The sequence below is a fragment of the Chiloscyllium plagiosum genome, unplaced genomic scaffold (assembly GCF_037043375.1).
Source record: "Chiloscyllium plagiosum isolate Xiang-an unplaced genomic scaffold, Cpla_swu_hap1 HiC_scaffold_29, whole genome shotgun sequence".
NCBI classification, from domain to species: domain Eukaryota; kingdom Metazoa; phylum Chordata; class Chondrichthyes; order Orectolobiformes; family Hemiscylliidae; genus Chiloscyllium; species Chiloscyllium plagiosum.
Window position 1 is genome coordinate 32,919,729 of NW_028270167.1, and position 22,948 is coordinate 32,942,676.

Genomic DNA, 22,948 nt, shown 5'->3' on the forward strand with positions numbered 1-22,948 from the left:
GCATATCAGAGGTTGAGTAAACTGGGACTATACACATTGCAATTTAAAAGAATGAGGGGAGATTTTAGAGAAACATGTAAAATTTTGAAGGGAATAGATAAGATAGAAGAAGGGAGATTATTTCCACTTACGGGTGAAACTAGAACTAGGGGACAAAGCCTCAAAATAACGGGAAGCAGATTTAGGACTGAGTAGACAAGAACTTCTTCAATCAAAGGGCTGTGAATCTGTGGAATTCCCTGCCCAGTGAAACAGTTGAGGCTATCTTGTTGAATGGTTTAAGATGAAGATAGATTTTTGAACCGTGAAGGAATTAAGGGTTATTGTGAGCGGGCAGGTAAGTGAAGCTGAGTGCATGAAAAGATCAGCCACAATCTGACTGAATGGGTGGAGATAGCCTACTCCTGCTCCCCGTTCTTACGTTTGTTGGAATTCATCTACCACAGTGAGTTTTAGACCTTGGTCCTTTCAGGGTAGAAGTTAATAGGGAGAAAAAGAGGAAGAGAGATACATAGATATAAGATAACTACTTAGACTGGGGATCTGGAAGAACAAATCCCAGGGCCTTCTGGAAAGGTGAGGAGAAAATAGAAGCTAGAAGGAAAATCTACAGGATCAGAACTTGCTGAAGAACATGCATCTCTGTTAGTAATTGGCCAGAAAGGTTTGATGTGGATGAGATACACTTGTGAATCACAAGTTGCTAGGCTGATTTGTGCGACATTCTGTGCTTAACCTTTATCATGTTTGGTGGATCTGAGGACTGCTTTGATGGCTGTTAGTCTCTGAAGCAAACAGGAGTGCAGGGATCGCTGCTGCCCAGTAAACCATGACCTTTGTCTTGGTTTTGAGATGGTGTGCAGATGCTGATGACAAGATTGATTTTATTTGGATTTTAAAACAGTATGATTTAAAACTACTGAAGTGGCACAGAGGGTTCCTTGTTCTAGTCCCCCTCATCAGCTGCATCATCATCCCGAATCCAGTCTGTGAAGATTTTCGTACATTTCAATGCAATCCCCTCTTGTCTTAAGTTCACGATAAGATCCATTTACCATGGGACAGTTGGAGCAGGTAAATTTATCAAGGCCACAATGGAACATTTTATGGACCACAGCAAAGAAATTTTCTATATTGGTGCAGATTCAATATATCTCCAAGTTTTGTGGTTGCAATCAATGCACCAACTTCAGATTGACCTAAAGTTCTTCTCATTAAGCTAGCTCTCCAATATTACATGGAACCTGGCACAAACTGGTGTATTCTTATAGCTATCTTCTATTGTTTCACCCCTACCTCTGTCAACATGATAGTGTTAACATGGGACTTGTTTCCATTTGCATATCCTTAAGACCCACTAGCTTGGCATGAATTGTGGAGGCTAAAAACATTAATAATTTTGTTCCTTTCTTGTCTTGCTTTGTTTTTCATGTTCTGAGCATACGCGATCATTGTGTCACGACTCCCATCAGTAATTGGTGGGCAGAGGCTTGGCAAAAGGAATTACAACCCAGTAGCCAACAGCAACAGCTTGTTTCAATTTATTTGGAGTGTTTTTCAGTCAAACATTAAGGTGCACCCACAATTCAAATCAGGACCGAGCAAATTTCATAACATCTAATTAAATCAAAAATTAATTTGTTGCCAGGACCTAATTGTTAGCCAACATCCTTAGTTGTCCTAAACAGTCATAGAAAAATGCTTAGTCTGGTCTACTTGGTGTCATAAATGTACAAATAGTGCCAGAAACATAAGACTATTAAAAATATCTAATGCAGTACAAATTGCTTAGGCTCTTGTTTTCAACAGTTCATGGGCAACATCATCATTAACCCCCTTCAGGGCCTCATTAGGATGTGCAGCCGAGCCTGCATCACAAGCCCCATGAAGTCTTCTAATTGCATGAATCAGTGTTAATTGGGGCCTGAAGTAATGTATAGGAGAATCTGTCAAGCAGCTCTCTAACCTCATATATCACTTGCCGTCAGGTCTCCGAGCCTTAAACCTCACCCTTTTGGGATCAAAAGGCATACAAACTTTTAACAAACCAGCTCACTCCACCGTCGTTTATCTTCCTAGATCCTGTCGCTTACGGATGTTCTGACAAGTATTACATTTCTCACAGAGATTGCAATAAAAACTCAGCAAAGCAAGCCTTTGTCCCACAACCCAGCTCTTGAGAGAACGCAGTAGACAAATAGACAGAGGAAAACTGACACAAAAACCAATCTGTCCTGCGTATCTCCACAATTTGTGAGATGACATTTATTTCCAATGAGCAAAAAGGACAGCAGCCCTCCTCTTTTGCAACGTTCTGTTGACCTTCCTCATCCTCAGATGCACTATCGACTTTATTTATTATGGAAGCATGCAACCAGCTGTCAACAGTCCTGGACCAGACTCTCAGCACTTTCCTCTCATACAACATGAATTCTGGATTTCCATGTGATTTTGTATTCTTGTGAAATGTCCTGACGAGTGCAAGATTGAATCCTATAAGATCCTGAATGGTCTAGACAGGGCAGATTTGGGAGGATGTTTTTTCTTATGAGAGAAATTAAAATGAGGTCACACTGTTTATAAATCAGTGGCCAGCATTTAAAATAGAAATGAAATGCAGTGTTTTCTCTCAAAAGTCTTTAAAACTTTTTTTGTGTTCTTTTGAAGGCTATCTCCTAAATAACAGGCAGATGTGCTTTCAATGAAAATTGTACACAGTGATTAAACTAGTCTTAATGCTGTGTTCAACAGCTTATACAGCAGTCCCACTCACTGCCACAAGATCTTATTGGCTAGTCTATGTTGGAAAACCGCTTGATGAAGCAACTTCCCAGTGTCATTTTCAGTCCCGCATTGGTAGAAACCATGAGAAATGCAGCAGATCTGGTAACATCCGTGGGGACTGTAACAGAATTAATATTTTGAGTCCAATATGACCCTGGTTCAGAAATTGAAATATTAATTCCACTTCTCTCTCCACAGAGCTGTTGAGTTTCACCAGCATTCTGTTTGTTTCAGATGTCCAGCATTTGCAATATTTTGCCTTCATTGATTCAAACCTCCTAAGTTAGGTTAAAGATTATTTGAAAAGCCAACAATTTACACTAACACTGTTCTAATTACAACAAAGATTTACAGCTTCTTTAACATAGTAAGACACCGAAGGCATTAGCAAATAAAATTTGTTACTGAGTCTCAAAAAGAGGTATGAGGACAGATTACCAATTGGACGGCTTTCAAGAGAATCTTAACAGGGGAACGAGTTGTAAAGAAATTTAGTAAGTCACAGTTCTCCATTGTGGCTCAGTGGTTAGCACTGTTGCCTCAAAGGATCAGGGACCTGGGTTCGATTCTGTCCTCGGGCGACTGGTGTTTGCAAGTTGTCCCTATGGGTTTCCTCCAGGTGCTCAGATTTCCTCCCACAGTCTGAACATGCGCAGGTTAGGTGGTCTGGCCATGCTAAATTGGCCATATTGTTCAGGGATGTGCAGGCTAGTGGATTAGCCATGGGAAATGCAAGGTCAGCAGGATAAGTTATCAAAGTTATCTCCAGGTTCCACATTGTCCTAGCCTGAACGCCTGTATTTCTCAGTTTTTGTATTAACCCCCAACTCATGCCCAGTTGGGTAGGGGTGGGTCTGAATGGGATGCTCTTTGGAGGGTAATTGCAGACTTGATAGGCTGAATGGCCTGCTCCCACAGTGTAGGGATTCTGTGATCTTGTTTTATGAAGAATTGACGTATGGCCATTAACACGGGGAGATAGGTAAAGAGGACCTGCTGTGAGTTAGAATACGGATAGTAGCATTTTAGAGGAGCTCAGGCTACAGAGATGAAAAAGTAGAAGCCAGTCAGGATAGTCCTGACATATTCAGGTGTAAAAGTGACAACAGAACAAACGGCAGTTTCAGCAGCAGATGAGCTGAGATGGTATGGAGTTGGATAACATTTGAATGTAGAAGCTGTAGGTATAGACGGTTGACCTGATGACAGGCAGTTTGGTTGGAGAGATTTAAACATGTGGTTGTGAGAAAGATCAAATTGTTGTTCCTTTCCTAGTGGAGGAAAGAGAGATTGGAAGTGAAGGAACAGCTTGGAATGTCAGTGGGCCGAGGGTGGCATCTATAAGGACAGGATGGTAGCTTTGAAAGAGACAGAAACACAATCCCAGCAGTGGAAACAGTTAATAACATCAGCTAATGAGATGCCAGAAAGGGAAGCTAGCTAGTGAACAATTTGTTGAGAATAGGCTTAAGGGAGCAGGTGGAGGCTGACACGAGCAAAACTGGGCATGAGTTGGGGGTTAATACAAAAACTGAGAAATACAGGCGTTCAGGCTAGGACAATGTGGAACCTGGAGATAACTTTGATCCAAAGGGTGGAGGAATCTGCACCTGTCACAACTCGTTCAAGGCAGCTGCCTGACTGACTCTAAGGACAGTCACCGTCTATTTTAATTATTTGGCACAATAGACAAATGGTCTGCTTCCCCATTTGGCAAGTGCATTGTTCCTGTGTGGAAATGCCTCATATAGGAAATTTGCAGATTCATGCACACAAACAATTCCTATTCATATATATACAAATGAGGAAGAATAGGCCATTTGGCCTCTTCAGGTTGCTTACCATTTAAAGAAATCATAACCAATTTGATCCACCTGCTCATTAATACTATAATTAACATTGGTGTCCTGGAGTTGATGTGATAGGGATTCAGACATATACTATGTGAAATAACAGGACAGGTCTAAACTTCAGGCTGTATCCCAGTGAGAGTCAGTGGCCTCAGGATTACAAGGGAGATAATATATCTGACTACACACCATTTTACATTGACGTTCCCACCAGAAACTGGAGTTAAAACTATCCTTTCTCATGCAGTGCACTGCACGAGAGCCAGTCCCTTTATATCTCGATTTAAGGCTGAATGTGGCAGCAACAAGCAATCCTTACCCGAATATAAAGGATTTCTTAGGTGTTGGTTGTAGCTCGGTGCTAGCATGCTCCCATTGAATCAGATGAGTTTCAAGTTGCAAGTCAGAGTGTTGAGCACAAGGTCCAGGCTGAGACACCAGTACAGAAATGAGGAAGTTTTACAGTGTGGCAGATGCGGTCTTTTGGAAGAGACATTAAACTGAGGCCATGCCTTCCCTTTCAGATTGGTGAAAAGTTCCCAGTGTGCAATTTCAAAGGGAAGGGGAGCTCTCCACAGCGTCCTGCGCAATAATTACCCTTGAAGCAACATCACCAAAGATTATCTTGTCACTAAAATACCGCTGTGTGCAGGGTTTTGCTGTGCACTTGCCGGCAACATTTCCTACTTCATAACCATGTCTACAGTTTAAAACTACTGAATGAATTAGCTCTAAGCTGCCTCAAGACATCTGAAAGACATGAAAGGATGCTATATAAATGCAAGTCATTTTTTTTTCTCCATTCTAATAAATCTGAAATCAATTTACAGTAATAAAGAACAAACTGTTACCCGTAGCAACCAACCTGACAATTATACCAGGTGTCAAAAGCACAGCTTAAGAATTCACATCTCATGCTTAAGGAATGTTGCTCCTTTGTGGGAAACCAATTAAGTGTGATCTAAAACCCAGTTTACACCTGAGCAACATGCAGGGCAGTGAATTAAATGTCTGGGTAGGATTTCCCAGCCATACATAAAACTATGTTTCAATTGAAAGAGGATTGATGGACGTAGGACATTGCTGAGAAGTTGGAATTGTAGTCATTGAAAAGGGATAGGAATGGTGGAATTGATCTTGTCAGAGTAGTAAATTTGAACACAGAATCAAACCAGGATCATGTGGAATGTCAAATAATGTTTGTTTCTACTTCATTGGATAGTTCAGCTACACTGTAACTGGTAAAAGTACCTCGTTGATGAGCCAAGTTAATGTAGGGCATTTGGAGCTGGCATGGCTGTTAGACTGCTGACACCAACTGCTCAGGACAAAGTCAAGAACAAATAAGGAAGCATAAAGAATGACCAATTAAGACATTTATTACTCATGTAATTAGCGTATACAGTAGGAGAAGGACAAATGTTAGGATAAAAGTCAAAACTTTCCTCATGCTGAGGACAATGCACATGGAATAATTTTTAACAAAGTCAATGACACAGATGTAATACTCACATAAAAACTGAGTTTCTGAGACTAAATTTTAACCAAATATTAGGGGTACCATTTGTACATGAGTTTTAGAGCCATACAGTCATAGAGCACAAAAATAGACCCTTTGGTCCAATCAGTCCATGCTGAACATAATCCCAAACTAAACTAGTCCCACCTGCCTACCCCAGCCCATATCCCTCAAAACATTTCCTGTTCATGTACTTACCGAAGTGCCTTTCAAGCATTATAACTGTGCCCTCCACCACTTCCTCAGGAAATGCATTCCACATGTGAACCACCCTCATTTCCTTTTCAAACCTGTCTCTCTTCTCACCTTAAAATTATGCCCCCTTGTCTTGAAATTCCCCATCCTAGGGAAAGGACACCTACCATTAACCCTATCCAACCACCTCATGATTTTATAAACCTCTTTGAGGTCACCTCTCGTATGGTCCAGTAAAAAAAGTTCCAGCTTATCCAACTTTTCTTTACAACTCAAATCTTCTGGTAACATCCTGGTAAATTTCTTCTAAAGCCTCATCCAGCTTGATAACATCCTTCCTATAACAGGGTGGGGATTTAAATAACCTCTCTTCCATTACCTTGCTACCTAACATAATGGGTCTTCATCAGCTGACTACTAAATTGCCAAGGCATACGTTAATCCTATGACACCACATCCAAAGGTCTCTTCATTACAAACAGCTGAACTGCCACCTTTGAGGAAAGCAAACAGCATGCAGAACGAGTGTTGTATCCTCCTGCTCCTATCCTCTATGTTTCTATAAATAGTGAATGAGTTCAAGGAGAAGGTGTTGGATTGATGGATACAATTACAATGATTAAAAGACACTTGGATAGGTAAATGAAGAAGCAATTTTTGGAGGGTTATGGCCAGGAGCAGGCCGGTGGGACTAGCTTAGTTTGGGATTATATTCAGCATGGACTGGTTGTACCGAAAGGTCTGTTTCCATGCTGCTATGACTCCGTACAGGCAGAATGATAAACTGGAACTGGGGACAAACAAAATAGGATGGGAGAGCTGGTCAACTGGCCTCTCAAATTGAGTTTTCAACTGTCTAACTAAATCAATGACAAGTTTAATTTTCACACTAATTCATCTTTTAAATTTCATTACATTTAAAAACACAGTTTTTAGTGCAGTTAATTCTTTTGTAATATTGATGATTATTCTCTTGAGTATAACACACCTCTGGAACAGGCGGAACTTGAACCGTTCCCTCCTGGCTCAGAGGTAGGGACATTACCACTGCACCACAAGAATCTCCACCGCATCTTCTAATGTATGTCTAGCTCATAAACTATGACAGATCAACTCATGTTAAAGTAAGATGGGATCAGGGACTGGTGTTATAAATATAAACAAATGCAGTGCAAATGTAGACTAAATATCAGCAGAAATTTCATTTACAAATGTCAGTACTTGGAACAATCTGCCAGGAAAGAGGGAAATGAGATACAGAATTTAAAGCTTTTTTCACATTGGATATTCAGAAGAGAGTGTAACAATGGTATGGAGGGCTGAGCACAAAGTTCAAGGGTCGAGTAATCTTTATATCCCAGACATTTTTTAGTCAGGTTGGAATGCAATAACTTTCTAACTTTCCAAGCGATGGAAGGAATTATCACCTGAAGTAAAGTTTCCAGAGTATAAGCCAGGAGCAAACATAGTCACGGATGAAGTTATTCATGAGCCGAGATGACTTTCACTGTAGACCCTTTTCGTCTTGCTGTTTATTTTCCCTGAGGTTTTATAAACTAGAATCGCACCAGCTGGTGTCTTTACTGCAGCTGTGCAGACTGGATTAAAGTAAGCAGCTCATGGTATCAGAGTAAAGCACATAGCATGAGTTAATGGAAAAGAACTTGGAACTCTTCACTCAAGAGTCATACCTATCCCAACTGGAGAATTCCAATACGCCGAACCACATCCGTTGCATAGAATTTCTGAGATATGCAAAATGTTTCAACATATGATCCTGATCCAAAAATAAAACGCTTCCTTATGATCCACATTTACACAGACAATCTGCTGAGTGTCTATTGCATCATAAAGATTAAGGAGAGATACAAGAATAAAATGATCTTGCATTTCCAACTGAGAATTAAGGGAGCACAGGCCCATGGTGTGGGATCTCTGACTTGCACTTTGTGAGGTTATGTCTTCATCTACATTGCAAAGCAGTACAGCAACAAAAGAAATCAATAAAGGAGGTCATGAAGCCATCATTTGTTAACAATGAACAGGACCCGGTGGAGACACAAGATTATGGGATAGTTACAAAGGGTAAAGGTTGTCTGCCCCCTTAGTCTATCCATTCAGACAGACCCCACAGCTTTCTCCCATTGCCCATCCCTCCAGTTCCTTGTCAATGAAGCTGCAAAAGTACATAAATTGCATATTTTCTTCAAATTCAATCTTACAAGTAACTCATTTACATAGAATACACAGATAAATGAAGAATGCTGTGTTGTGAAATTATACCCCTATTTATAAAGGAACCTTTAACTGAGACATGATGCACAGAAAAGATTATATCCAACTACAAACTGAGGAATCCTCAATTAAATAAACTTATAGTGATTATAATGAGATTAGCCAGCTGGGTATCATGCACTACAAGTTCCTTGATTGTGGCCATTAATTTGGAGCAATCAGGGAGCCCTAGCTGACATAAAAAAAGGTGAGTGTCAGGGATACTGACACTGTATGAGGCAGCACTATAGTTAAGGACTGTTCATGTGCAAATAAATGGTGAGTCAGTGACAGGATACTGGTCTCTGTAGAGTTATTTCATACCTACATAAATCTATTTTTCTCAGTCATCAACTAATCAAATATACTACCACAGAGAATAGCAATTACAGAATCAGTGTCCATAATTCAAAAATTAAGTGCACTGAATTACTGATCGGTGGGGATTGAAGGGGTAAGGGTTTGGATGTAGGAATAAAAACAGGAACTCTCAACATGATAGTGATTAGAATGTGGAATGCTACCCTGTTGTTAAAGCCAATTCCATAAATTCTTTCCAATTAAAGTCAGATTGTCACTTGAAAAGGAGGAATATTAAAAGGCATAAGAGGAACATGAAGGAGACTGAGACATGGTAAGGTGGCTGATTGCACAAATAAGCCAGAATAGACTGCATTTGCTGAATGGCCAGTTTCTGTGATGTAACAGTCTCTGATTTAGTATTTTCACATCCAGAAATACAACCTCAAAATACAAACAGCTAAAGGTTTAAATTGCCTTTTCCTATTCTTGTACTGCAAATTATTCAATGTAATGGCAATTTTCAGCTGAATAAATAACATATTTGAGTTTAAGATTATCTCTAATTGGGGCCAAAAGGGAAAGTAAAACTAGCAGGTGGTCATGAAACATCTTCAACATTAGTTCTTCAAAGTACATCCCAAACCTTTTAGAATGAAGCAAAACAATGGCTGCAAGACCCTCAAAAAATATCAATTGATAAAGTGATCAATTATTAACCATTCATTAGGCAGGAACAAAAGACCAACTATCCATCACACAGAGGCACCAACTCTGTTAATATTCAGATAATATCGAGATAGATTATGAGAAATATCTTTATGCAGAAAGTCCAGAGGAGTTTTTTCCAAGGGAATATTAAAAACTAAGATCATCTTTCAAGGGGCAAGTTAAAATAAAAGAAGACTTGTAGAAGTTTTTAAAATCATGAGGGGCATGGATAGGATAAATTGTCAAGGTCTTTTCCCCTGGAGGAGGAGGTGGGGCGGTGGAGGAGGAGTCTAAAACTAGACAGCATAGGTTTAAGGTGAGATGGGAAAGATGTAAAAGTGACCGAACTTTTTCACGTAGAAGTTGGCGTGTGTATGGAATGAGATGCCAGAGGAAGTGGTGGAGGCTAGTACAATTACAACATTTAAATGGCATCTGGATGGATATATGAATTGGAAGGGTTTAGAAGGATATGAGACAAATGCTGGCAAATGACTAGATTAATTTCAGATATCTGGTTAGCATGGACAAGTTGGACTGAAGGGTGTGTTTCGATGCTGTCCATCTCCAGGACTCTATATATATCTGCATGCAACAGCAGTGGAATTAGTTTTGGATTATTTCAGTAAAGAGCCAACACAAACAAATTAAGCCAATTCTTCCCATTTAGTGCTGCAAACATCCACAGCTCTAATAACAACAGAATATCATAGAAACAGCATCTATTCTGCAGGAGCATCTTGGTGAAATTTCACTCTCCTGTTCACTCGCCACAATCATAGTCTTTCTCTTTATCAACTAGTTCCCTATTAGAGGGATCTATGGACTCTGCAATAGATTCCACACTCTTACAGCCCTCTGTGTAAAGATTATTTCCCAACAAGCCCTTTTGTCTTTTGTGATTATTGTAGATTGCGGATTTAAATTCTGGATGAAAGCCACAGATGACACACAACGACATTCAATATAACGACACCTCTGCATTCAAAACTCGGAGTGTGACATTAATGCTTTTGTATGAAAGTGCTTCATCTGCTACTTAAATTAAGGTGGTGACCACTTCATTTAAGCAGGTTAATGACTTCATAAAATTTAGCAAATACAGAAATTTCATACAATAAGTTAATTCTATGCTTTCTAAAAACAGCATGAATCCAATTCACTCATTGTTGAGTTTAATAAGATGAAGAAAGACGTCATATTTCTCAAACATATCTTTGTATAATTTAATTCTTTTTGTTTGGATCGGAAAGATGGTTTGCATTTGCAGAGTTCTAGTTTCAAGACAATAAACCCTTATACCATAATCTTGCAGATCACTCTATTTTTTAGATTACTGCGACTTTAAATCAGAATAAGCATACTCACCTTCTCCCATCACTTCCAATGTGATTGCTGCTGCCTAATTCACCCTGAAAACTCATCTCTACTTGTCACTTCTACCACTTCTCTGATGATGACAAATTTCTTTTGTGCAATGTATTAGCATCAGATCTGACCCAGACTGTAAGGTTCATTTAATAAACCACGTGGAAAGAGTTCATTATTATCGATCTTTAACAAGGCAAGTAACACTTTCAAAATTTAAGGCTAATTCACTTTGCATTTGTGCTGATGACACATTCCTACATCAAGTTGACTTTGGAAAATAGTCCGCCAATCTTTGCTACCAATTTCCATCAGACCATAGTCACTGTTCGCTAAATGCGAGACAAATACAGCCTGGGGAAATTTGCTGATTGTAAGTGTTTTAAATCGTACACACATAGATTTGTCGAAAAACATAGACAGCTTATCATAGATGTAAAGAGCCATAGTCCATAAAGAACCATAAGCATTTCTCTCCATTAGTGGTGGTGTGTAGTTTGAAGGTGACCACTCCACAAATGTTAGGTAAGGTGAGGAGGTGGGACCTCCATGAACTACCACAGCTGGAATAGAGAACATGCTGCTTCCCTAATTCTGAACAACACTCCAGTTATTTTGCCAATGCAGCTAGCTTAATTCCACTTCCTAAACATTGTACTAACATTGTTCAAAGGAGAGCAGCATGTTAACCCTCATCACGCAAACTGAACAGTGACTTTGCTCACTCACCACAAGATGCTGAAAGAGCCAGGAGCGCATGATGTTAGTGGCGTGCTTGGGCAGGACACCACGTTTACTCTTTGACTTCTTGTCCTCTCCATCCTGAAGGAGAGAGGTCAGCTCCAGATTCACCTATATTTGCAGAGAAAGAAAGGAAAGTAACAAAGGCACTTATCACAATAGCCAGGTTCTGCTAAGGAAAGCCCTGTTCTCCTTCCAATTACACATGCATACCTCCCCCATGTGACCTCCCCTTTCCAGTGACATTAACTGTCCATTAGCTTGGGCCCCCCAACTGGCACATCAGGGAAGGCAAGTCCAGGTTCAATCAAATTAAAAGACGATGCCATTGTCAAATTTCAACCCGCCCTCAAAGTGTTGGCTTGGGCTTCGGGATTACTAGTCCAGTGACATTAGCATGATACTATTGTCACTCACCCGACTGGGTGAGTTGGACACATGCTTGATCTGAAATCTGAGATTCAAGGCTGAACCAATTCACGGCTGATTTCTAGGGTTAAAATGTCATACCTATCAGCAAGGTCTCCAGTCTCTGACCTCTATCTCATGCTACCAGCTTCATTGCCAAATTAAGAGAAGTTATGCACATCTAGCCCAGGTTGATGTATATGAACTGATACTCAAATCTGGCAAAGGATAGGTGCATGACCTCCCTTGCTGTTCAATGGCCAATCCTCCAGGGATCTCCAGAATCACTGAATGGCTACAATAGAGAAGGAGGCCTTTCAGCCTCTCATGCCTATACTGGTCCGTTGATGGAGCAAGTCACCTTGTTTGACTCCCCTGCCTTTTCTAGCTGGTCTTGCACATTTTCCCTTCTCAGAAAATCATACAACTGTATTTTGATGTTTTACGTCAGTTTTCATTGTGGAGAAAGACATGGAGGCTGAGGAACAGTCCACAATACAGAAGAGGAGGTGCTTGAGGACTTAAAAAACATAATGGTGGATAAATCTCCAAGGCCTTATCAAGTGCATCCAAGGAGGTTGTGGAAAATGGGGTCCCTAGCAGAGACATGTGTATTATCTATAGCTTTGGCTAAATGTGAGCTATTGAAGTTTGATTAAGTGAACAAGGGCGGGACTTGTATATTTAATGGTAGGGTCCTGGGTAGTGTTGTCAAACAGAGAGACCTAAGGGTTCAGGTACATAGTGATTTGGAAGTTACAGGTAGACAAAGTGATTAAGAAGGTGTTTAGTACCCTGGCCTTCAATGCTCAAACCATTGAGCATGGGAGTTGAGATGTCATGTTGAACTTGTACAAGACATTGGTGAGGAAACATTTGGAGTACTGCTGCATTGTAAGGATGGATGGGTCAGGTGACCAATAGTTATCATTTTGGAGATGGGGGGGGGGGGGGGAGGAGATGTAAGGAGCAGTTCTGGTTGCCCTGCTATAGGAAGGATATCATTAAATTGGAGAGGGTTCAAAACAGATTTACCAGGATGTTGCTGGTTTGAATTATAAAGAGAGGCTAGATAGGATGGGACTCTTCACTGCAGGGTGGGGGGTGGGGGGGGGTGGGGGGTAGAGGGGTGACCTTATAGAGGTGTATGAAATCATGAGAGGTATACAGAAAGTGAATAACTGTTTTTTATTCTCCTAGGATTGGGGAGTTCAAAACTAGGGGGCATATTTTTAAGGTGAGAGGAGAAAGATTTAAAAGGGACCTGAGGGGCAACATTTTGATGCAGAGGTGGTTTGTATGTGGAATGAACTACCAAAGGAAGTGGTAGATGCAGGTACAGTTACAACATTTAAAAGATACTTGGACAAGTACATGAATAGGAAAGGTTTAGAGGGATATGGCCAAACGCAGGCATGTGGGCCTAGTTCAGTTTGGGAAGCTTGGTCAGCAGTGACCAGTAGCACCGAAGGATCCGTTTCCATGTTATACGACCCTGTGACAGCCTCCTTTGAACAGACACTGACCACACTCTGGGCAGTACAGTCCGGATCCTAGCCACTTGCTGCATGAAAATGATTTCCCTCCTGTTGCTTTTGAATAGGTGACCTTTGCTTCTTGACCCTTCCACTTGTGGAAATAGTTTCTTTGCATCTACCCTGTCCAGATGACTTCATAGATTTGAATGTCTCCTCTCAACCTTCTCTTCTGTAAGGAGAGGTTTTCCATAATGTCCAAATACTGGTGATAGACCAAAATGGTTGACTGACAGTCGAGTTCCATCCAATTGGGTTATTATAAGCCTATTTGGGAATGTGGTGCATTGCAAGGATGGATGGGTCAGGTGACCAATAATTACCATTTTAGAGAGGAGGGGGGAATGTAAGGAGCAGTTATAGGTAGGGACTCATCTATCTCCAGAAACACATCTATCCTGAGTTGACAATCCAAATTGTGGATGACTGATGTAATGCAAAATGGTATAGTCTCAATGCTGAAGCTAGAGTTCCTTTGTGATTGTAACCTAAGCATAATGCTAAAGGCAAAATGAAGAGAGCTTTATGCTGCAAGCACTTGACATTGACACTGGGCCCTAAAATGGAAAACAAAGTGTTTTCATAAACTGCTGGGCATAGTATTCACAAAATGTTAGGCAGTATTTGTGCGCATGAATATCAAGAGCAATGAAAAACCACCCCGACAGAACTATGCAGATCAGACTATCACATGCACACTTGTAAAACTGAGATCAAATTCTAATCTCACCCAGAGTTTGCACAATAACGAACACGAATAGCTAAATTAAAAGCATCATTTCTAATCAACTACATGTGAGGAATTTTAATCTTTGCAGACACCACAACTCCAACTTCCTGAAAAAGAAGAAATAAAAATGTTGGAAGCAGTACAGGCATGACGGTTGCCATGGGAATGAGGAAACACAGACCTGGTGGCTACAGCACCTACAGCAGGGGAAAATTCTTTGTGAACTACTTACATTATGTCAGCACAGGAATGTTACGCTGCTACTAGATGCTGCCACATTTGTTAAGTCATGAGCTAGGATGTAAAATGGATTGTGACCCCCATCTTCATTTCTGCTCATCAAAGGAGTGAGAATAGTTCTCCAATGGCCAAGGTGTTAAGACATTGATCAGCTGAACCGCACAGAGCAGGTAGTGACCCTAGTCGGGGCTGAGTTAGTTCAAGACTATCAGAGCGACAGTATCATTATCCCATTGTCCCTCAGTATCCACGGCTGGGGAAGGAGAGGAGTGAGAGGACAATACAGTCATGCCAATGTAGCCTATTGACATTCAGTATCCAATAATATTTGAGGGGCTGATAGGAGTAAGGGATGATTAGCAGCTGGAAGTACTGATTTCCTGCAGCTCCTTCCGAATTTAACAGCAGGATCTGATGTTGCTTTCAGCCAATTCCTGCCAATGGTTGGAATGAGAAAGTGAGGATTGCAGATGCTGGAAAATCAGAGTTGAAAAGTGTGGCGCTGGAAAAGCACAGCAGGTGCTTTCAGACATAAGCCCAAATATTCTTGATGAAGGGCTTATGCCTGAAATGTCTATTCTCCTGCTCCTTGGATGCTACTTGACCTACTGTGCTTTTCCAGTGCCACACTTTTCAACTCTAAATGTGGGCTGAGAATGGATGAGTGATATAGAGTCATAGAGATGTACAGCAGGGAAATAGATCCTACGGTCCAACTCGTCCATGCCACCTTCTTCACCATCCTATCTATCTGCGACTCCACTTTCAAGGAGTTATGAGCCTGCACTCCAAGGTCTCTTTGTTCAGCAACACTCCCCAGGTCCTTACCATTAAGTGTATAAGTCCTGCTCTAATTTACTTTTCCAAAATGCAGCACTTCACACTTATCTAAATAAAAATCCATCCGCCACTCCTCAGCCCATTGGCCCATCTGATCAAGATCCTGTTGTAATCTGAGGTAAACTTCTTCGCTGTCCACTACACCTCCAATTTTGGTGTCATCTACAAACTTACTAACTGCACCCCCTATGTTCACATCCAAATCATTTATATAAATGATGAAAAGCAATGGACCCAGCACTGACCCTTGTGGCACACCACTGGTCACAGGCCTCCAGTCTGAAAAGCAACCCTCCACCACCACCCTCTGTCTTCTACCTTCGAGCCAGTTCTGTATCCAAATGCCTAGTTCTCCATCTATTCCATAGGATCTAACCTTGCTAACCAGGAACCTTGTCAAACGTCATCTTTGTTACTTCTTCAAAAAACTCAATCAAGTTTGTGAGGCATGATTTCCCACGCACAAAGCTCTGCTGAGTATCCCTAGTCAGTCCTTGCCTTTCCAAATACAAGAAAATCCTGTCCCTCAGGATTCCCTCCAACTACTTGCCTACCACCAATGTCAGATATGTTGGAGATGAGTTGGGAATATTGGACGTCAGAGGTCCTGATTATGATGAGTAGATTATCCATGGTCTGGTAAAGTTCTGGGAGATCAGAGGGTGGCATGGTGCTGCCTGGATGTATGTTTAAAAAAGACGGACTGATACAAACACACATTCACTCACAAATTTAATCAAAAGCTGAGAATGACTACCAGTGTTTAGAATTTAATCAACAGCTGGGAATGATGCTTGGTATTCCATCAATGCAGCCACTTAAATGGTGTGGAGAGAACAGCAAGATACATCACTCTCCAGATCCAGGCCGAGAGAAATGTGCGAGTCGGAGAGTCACATGGAACAATACAAGTCACGCTGCTCAAAACATTTTAAGCTGCTATTTAATAACCACAAGGAGATGTACAAGCTATATGTGGATATACACAATGCTGCCTATTCATAGTAACTCAAAAACTGCTTAATTTGATAGCTTCGTTATTGAAATTTGAGAGAAAGTCAAGTAAGGAAACAGTATATGTTAAAATGTTTGCATTTCCTGCAAACATTGCAATTAATACCTGTACCATTTTCTCTTCCATTTTCTTGGTATTTGTGATAAATCAGTATATTCACCTCGCTCCCTGAGCAATGTCAAAGGAGATTTGCATATTGATTTCACTTCTACATATTTATAATAAATAAAGATTATAAAATACAGCACAGTACCAATAAAGTTTTTATTTCGAACAAGTACACTTATTTAATTAAGTAACCATCCACCAATAGATATTATGCAGCATGCATAACACAGAAACTGGCCATTCAGCCCCACTGGTTCGGGATATGTGGGAGGGAGGGGTATGTCAAGGTCCAACAAACAGGTTCTGGGGGACTTCCTGTACTCAGGCCTTGAATTTCTGCCTCTGCCTGCTAGTGACAATTTTTTTTAGTTATGGCCCTAGTTTTAGCCTTTTCCATAAATAGAAGCATCTTCTCTACATACATTCCCATCAAATGTTAAAAAACTTGATCAGGTCATCTTGCAGCCTTCTCTAAAACATTCCCAACTGCTCGATTTTTTTCTGGATAGATACATCCTCTCAGTTCTGGCAATATCCTTGCAAATCTTTATTGCACTTTTCTCCAGTGTCTCAAGACAAGAAACTAGATTTTACAAACCCCCACCAGATGTGTATTTGGCCAAGTGGGGATACGGAAAACAGACTGGGCACCCAGTACAACAGTTTCCCACCTATCCCTGACCTCACCCACCTAATACAAACCAGTAACCCGATCATCACACGTAAATAATTATTAAAGGTTAACTGAGCTTGTTAAAATTCAATTGATCCCCGTATGACCCTGCCCATGGCATAATAGGATTGAGGCAGGCTGGAGTGATCTTAAAGAAGATTTGAAAAGTACGGGAATGAAATGGGGGATATTATCTTTGGAGGGTGGCCTGTGAGCATCCAGGGCACCCCCCTCCAGAAGGTATGGTATACCTTCTTCCTTACTCCCCATAATCAGACTTTTAAAACCTTTACCATCTCCAGCCTTGCCAAGCTCCATGCCAAAGACTGTCAAACCTCTCCACCCAATGCCCTTCACTCCCCCAAGTTCTGAGTTTCCATTGGGCCTTCGTTTTGGGTCTGGGTGAAGTTCTGCCAGCACCAACTACCAAGCATTGCCAGAAGGTGGGATCCCATTGAGCAGTAGATGTCACATTCTCCACCAATGTAGCATGCCTGCAGTGTTATAGCTGCAGGACAGGCTTCTTCTGGGGTTGTCAGCGGCTTGTTTATTGTCCTTCTGGGCCAGAGCAGGGAAAGGTCAGGAATTGCCCCAGAATTGCGCACAGCATGCTGGTGAAGGTGGTCGAACCAAGATTCTATCACAAATGTATCATCACTCCATGGCTTTTCAATGTCCTCATTGAATTCTTGTTCCTTGCTTATAATTTTAAGAGCTGTATCATTACATTAGTGGTTTGTATATCCGTGATCCAAACTTCCTCGCTCCTTGTTCCAGTTAGAATTATTCTTCAAGGAGTGTAGCCCTCCCTATTCTTCCTACCTCAATGTACCTTCACACACTCATCTTTATTGAAGTTCACTTGCCAACTGTATACACTTTCTGCTCAATTAATGCCTGTTAAATCTCTGGCAGAATTCTTCCGTATTAATTATACACCCAACTTTGGTGTCATGTTGTTCTGAATGTTCACTTGACGGGAAATAAGGCAGGTTAACAAATTAAAACAACAGGGAGAAAGCTTCTCCTCACAACACGCAGTGTTCACACTGAACCTGTGTTCACACAAGTTCTGAAAATAAGATTCACAGCAGGCTGACACAATTAAAAAGAAACACCCTGCTATACACAAGGTTATAGGTGTAGCAACTGTCAAGTTGAGGGGGTGTGGGGGCTGAAGGGTGGGAGAGAACATGGTGTGGGGGTGAGGTCGAAGCAGAGTGTGGGGGAGGGTTAGGGAGGGCATAGCATTTGGCAGCGAGCACGTATGAAGAGAAGGAAAAGGGGGAGTCATGGGAGAGGCAAGTTGGGGGCACGGTGAAGAGGCATAAACGAGTGACGAGAATGTTGAAGTAAACAGAGCGGGGTAAAGGATTATTTGAGATGCAAAGATTCAGTGGTAATGCAGGAAATGGCACAAAAGCTGCTCAATTTCAAACCGCAAGTTCAGTTTATTTCCATAATAACTGCAACAAGCCCAGGGCTTCAATTTTACGAAGAAAAGGTGCTAATGAGCTCAATCATCACACGTGGAGGAGGTGCAAGAAGAAATAAAATCATGGAAAAATAAAGTTAATGGCTTGGTATTTTCAAATTGTGTAACAAGCAGAGCTCAGGTTAAATCAGATCCATGCTACCAAATGTCCGAAATACAATATCTAATGCACTGCGAAAACAACTTGCGAAGAATTTTTAAAAATTAATAAGTCTACATAATTCACACGGGTTTCAATAGAACAACCAGCTCTAATTCCCCAGAAGTACAAAACAAATGCATTCATGTTACACTTTTCATGACCATTGTGCACCCCAAAATACCTTCCAGCCAATGAAATCCTTTAGAAATATAGTGACCGTGGGAATGTAACAACATAGCAGCCAACTTGTGTACTGCAAGATCCCTAAGGCAACAACGTGATAACGATCAGATGATCTGTGATTGAGGCTGAGTTGTTGGCCAAGACACCACGAATAACTCCCCCACTCTTTGTTGAAATAGTGCCACAGTTTATTTCACTTGAGGAGGCAGGTGTAGCCTCAGTTTAATGTCTCACTCAAAAGAAAGCACCTCAAACTATACAGCACTCTATTATTACTGTACTCCATGCCAGATTCTTTTTAGGGTGGACTGAGACTCGAACGCACAACATTATGTTTCAGAAATGAGTGCACTACCAAATGTACCACAGCTGACGTAAATTTAGAATCCTTCCAGTGTGGAAACATGATTTGGAGATGCCGGTGTTGGACTGGGGTGTACAAAGTTAAAAATCACACAACACCAGGTTATAGTCCAACAGGTTTAATTGGAAGCACACTAGCTTTCGGAGTGACGCTCCTTCATCAGGTGATAGTGGAGGGCTCAATCCTAACACAGAGAATTTATAGCAAAAATTTACAGTGTGATGTAACTGAAATTATACATTGAAAAATTGATTGTCTGTTAAGCCTTTCATCTCTTAGAATACAGTGATAGTTTCACTTCTTTCATGTGTAAATCACAAAACCTTTTTTTTTAAAAAAGTTGCATTCTCGGGTTAGCTGTTAACAATGGTGATAGCTAGACAATATGTTGAAGGTGTTGGCCCCCTGTGTTCTCTGTCTATGCCATGATGTTTAGATTGATTCTAATCTAAAAGGTGAGATAATGGAGTTCTACATGAATGCATGCAGTTTTTCAGCAAAGTACAATGTAACCCCACAAAATATATGTGTGCATGTGGGTCTTTGTCTGTCTGTGTGTGTGTGTCTGTCTGGGTTGGGGTTTGTGAGTGTGAGAAAGTGTATGTGTGTGTGTGCAGTGAGTGCAGAGTGTCTTAAGTCTGTTGTTCGTAGCAAGCTGCCCAGCTCTCAGGACAACTCCATACAACTCTGTCACGGTAGGCGCTGCAAGACGTGTCAGAGTGTGGACATAGATACCACCATTACGTGTGGGGACACCTCCCACCTTGTACATGGCAGGTACTCATGTGACTCAGCCAACGTTGTCTATCTTATACGTTGCAGGCAAGGATGCCGGAGACATGGTACATTGGGGAAACAGAGCAAAGGCTACGACAACAGATGAATGGGCACCGCACAACAATCAACAGACAGGAGGGTTCCCTCCCAGTTGGGGAACACTTCAGTGATCCAGGACATTCAGGCTTGGACCTTCATGTGTCCATCCTCCAAGGTGGACTTCGGGACAGGCAGCAGAGGAAAGTGGCCGAGCAGAGGCTGATAGCTAAGTTCGGTACCCATAGGGAGGGCCTCAACCAGGACCTTGGGTTTATGTCACATTACAGGTGACCACCATTGCACTATACACACACAGAGATACTCCTACACACACACACACACGCACTCCTATACACACATACACACGGACATACATACAAACAGACGCGCACACAGACACCCACACACACCCTTACAGTCACACATACTCCCACACTCACACATGCACCTCCTCACAGACTTAAGACACTCTGCACTCACTACACACACAAATACACTTTCTCACACTCACAACCCCCAACCCAGACAGACACACACACACAGACAAAGACCCACATGCACACATATATTTTGTGGGGTGAATTTGTACTTGCAGGGTTACATTGTACTTTGCTCAAAAACTGCATGCATTCATGTAGAACTCCATTATCCCACTTTTTAGATTAGAATCAATCTAAACATCATGGCATAGACAGAGAACACAGGGGGCCAACACCTTCAACATATTGTCTAGCTATCACCATTGTTAACAGCTAACCCGAGAATGCAACTTTTTTAAAAAAAGGTTTTGTGATTTACACATGAAAGAAGTGAAACTATCACTGTATTCTAAGAGATGAAAGGCTTAACAGACAATCAATTTTTCAATGTATAATTTCACACTGCAAATTTTTGCTATAAATTCTCTGTGTTAGGATTGAGCCCTCCACTATCACCTGATGAAGGAGCGTCACTCCGAAAGCTAGTGTGCTTCCAATTAAACCTGTTGGACTATAACCTGGTGTTGTGTGATTTTTAACAGTGTGGAAACAGGCCATTTGACCCAATAAGGCCACACCAACCCTCCGAAGAGTAACCCATCCAGACCCATTCCCCTACATTTACTCATTACTAATGCAACTAATCTACACATCCCTGAACACTATGGGCAATTTAGCCAGGCCAATTCACCTAACCTGCATATCTTTGGATTGTGGGAGGAAACCAGAGCACCTGGAGGAAACCCACACAGATACGGGGAGAATGTGCAAACTCCACACAGACCGTCATCCGAGGCTGGAGTTATACCTGGGCCCCTGGCACTGTGAGGCAGCAGTGCTAACCACTGAGCCACTGTGCCACCCTTTAAGCTGATGACAAGTGGCAAAACCATGGGACATGTACTGCAGCCTTGTTGGCAGTTCCATTACTGTGTTATTCCAGACATGCACAATCCTCGAAGCCAGTTGAAGACGAAATCACGTTTACATGGCATCCTCAGGAACTTCCAAGAAGCCAATAAAGTCACTCTTTAAAAACAAACACAGCAGACAACTTCCATGCAAAGTCACACAATCAATAGCCAAAGAGATGACATTTTGTTCGTATTAGTCAAGAGAATGAAAGAAAGCCTGCCAGAACACCAGAATAGGACCTCTGGCTATTTTATGACCACTTTAAACACGCAGTCAGATATTAGCTTTCTTTTCAGAGCTGTCCAGACTGAGGAATTACATGTTACAGGAGTTATACAATCATATTTATTGGCTTTTATGATAAATAAGCAGCAAAACAATTTGTATCACACTAGAATTCAGCTCCACTGCATCCTCAGCTCCAAGACATTGTTACCAGAGTAGTACAGGAATATCATATTAAAGGGCCTTTGTTAAGGGCTTGACCAGGGTTTGAAATCCCTGATAGCTTTAGTCTCCAGAAACACATGGATCCAAAAGCCAGTCTACCTTTCTGTTAATTGGTGCTTTGTTATCACACCAATATAATCAAAACTCACAAGATCAGGCAATGTGAAGAGAAAAAGTGGAATGTGTAACTGCTCAGAGATTTAAAAAAAAATGTTTTGGACAAGATGGTGATATGCCTTTCAACACAGTGTGTTCTTTGGGAATTTAAAAAAAATTTTAAATACTCTCCTGGGAAATGAACAATGCTGTAGCAGTTCAAGCATATTAAACCTGCAGAGCTCAGTCCAGGAGGGGACAACTGAGCTGACTACTTGGTAATTAAAGCCAGTTGGATGATGAGAATGTTTTGGGTCACATGTTCGAGGAGTGGGAATGTTTTAAGCCCTGAATTGGTAATGATAAGCTTCAAGCTGCTCTGCACAGGCTGCAGGAGCGAGGGGGCTGTTCAGTAAAATACCAACAGTATGACAGCAATGAAAAGCCAGCACCCAGGAATGCAGACACTTCAGAAGGTCCCAAGACCCCTTACAGCCACTGAAATGAGAGTAGATACAGTCGTAAGGAATGCAGTGGACAATCTGTAGATAGAATGGCCCCATAAACAGCAATTAAATAAAGAGCTGGATAGTCTATCTTGTTTTAAAGGTTGGCCAAGAGTCAAATATTGACCAGAACATTGGAAAATCTCCCCTTTTCTTCTTCAAACCAGCTCCATGAACCATTGCATTTCCTTGAGGCAGATGTGTCTTTGCC

At 41.4% G+C, this 22,948-nt stretch overlaps 1 protein-coding gene across 18 annotated transcripts in view; it reads right to left on the minus strand.

Moving 5' to 3' along the window:
* pknox2 (pbx/knotted 1 homeobox 2) overlaps positions 1–22,948 on the minus strand; it is a 479,880-nt gene that overhangs the window by 21,670 nt on the left and 435,262 nt on the right. For 17 of the 18 annotated variants that reach the window (XM_087976466.1, XM_087976462.1, XM_087976460.1 and 14 more), the window contains one exon: positions 11,731–11,853. The exons of the other annotated variant lie outside the window; for it this stretch is intronic. In XM_087976466.1, the coding sequence (XP_087832592.1) occupies positions 11,731–11,853 (123 nt within the window). The remainder of the gene's footprint in view (positions 1–11,730; positions 11,854–22,948) is intronic. 18 annotated transcript variants of the gene reach the window in all.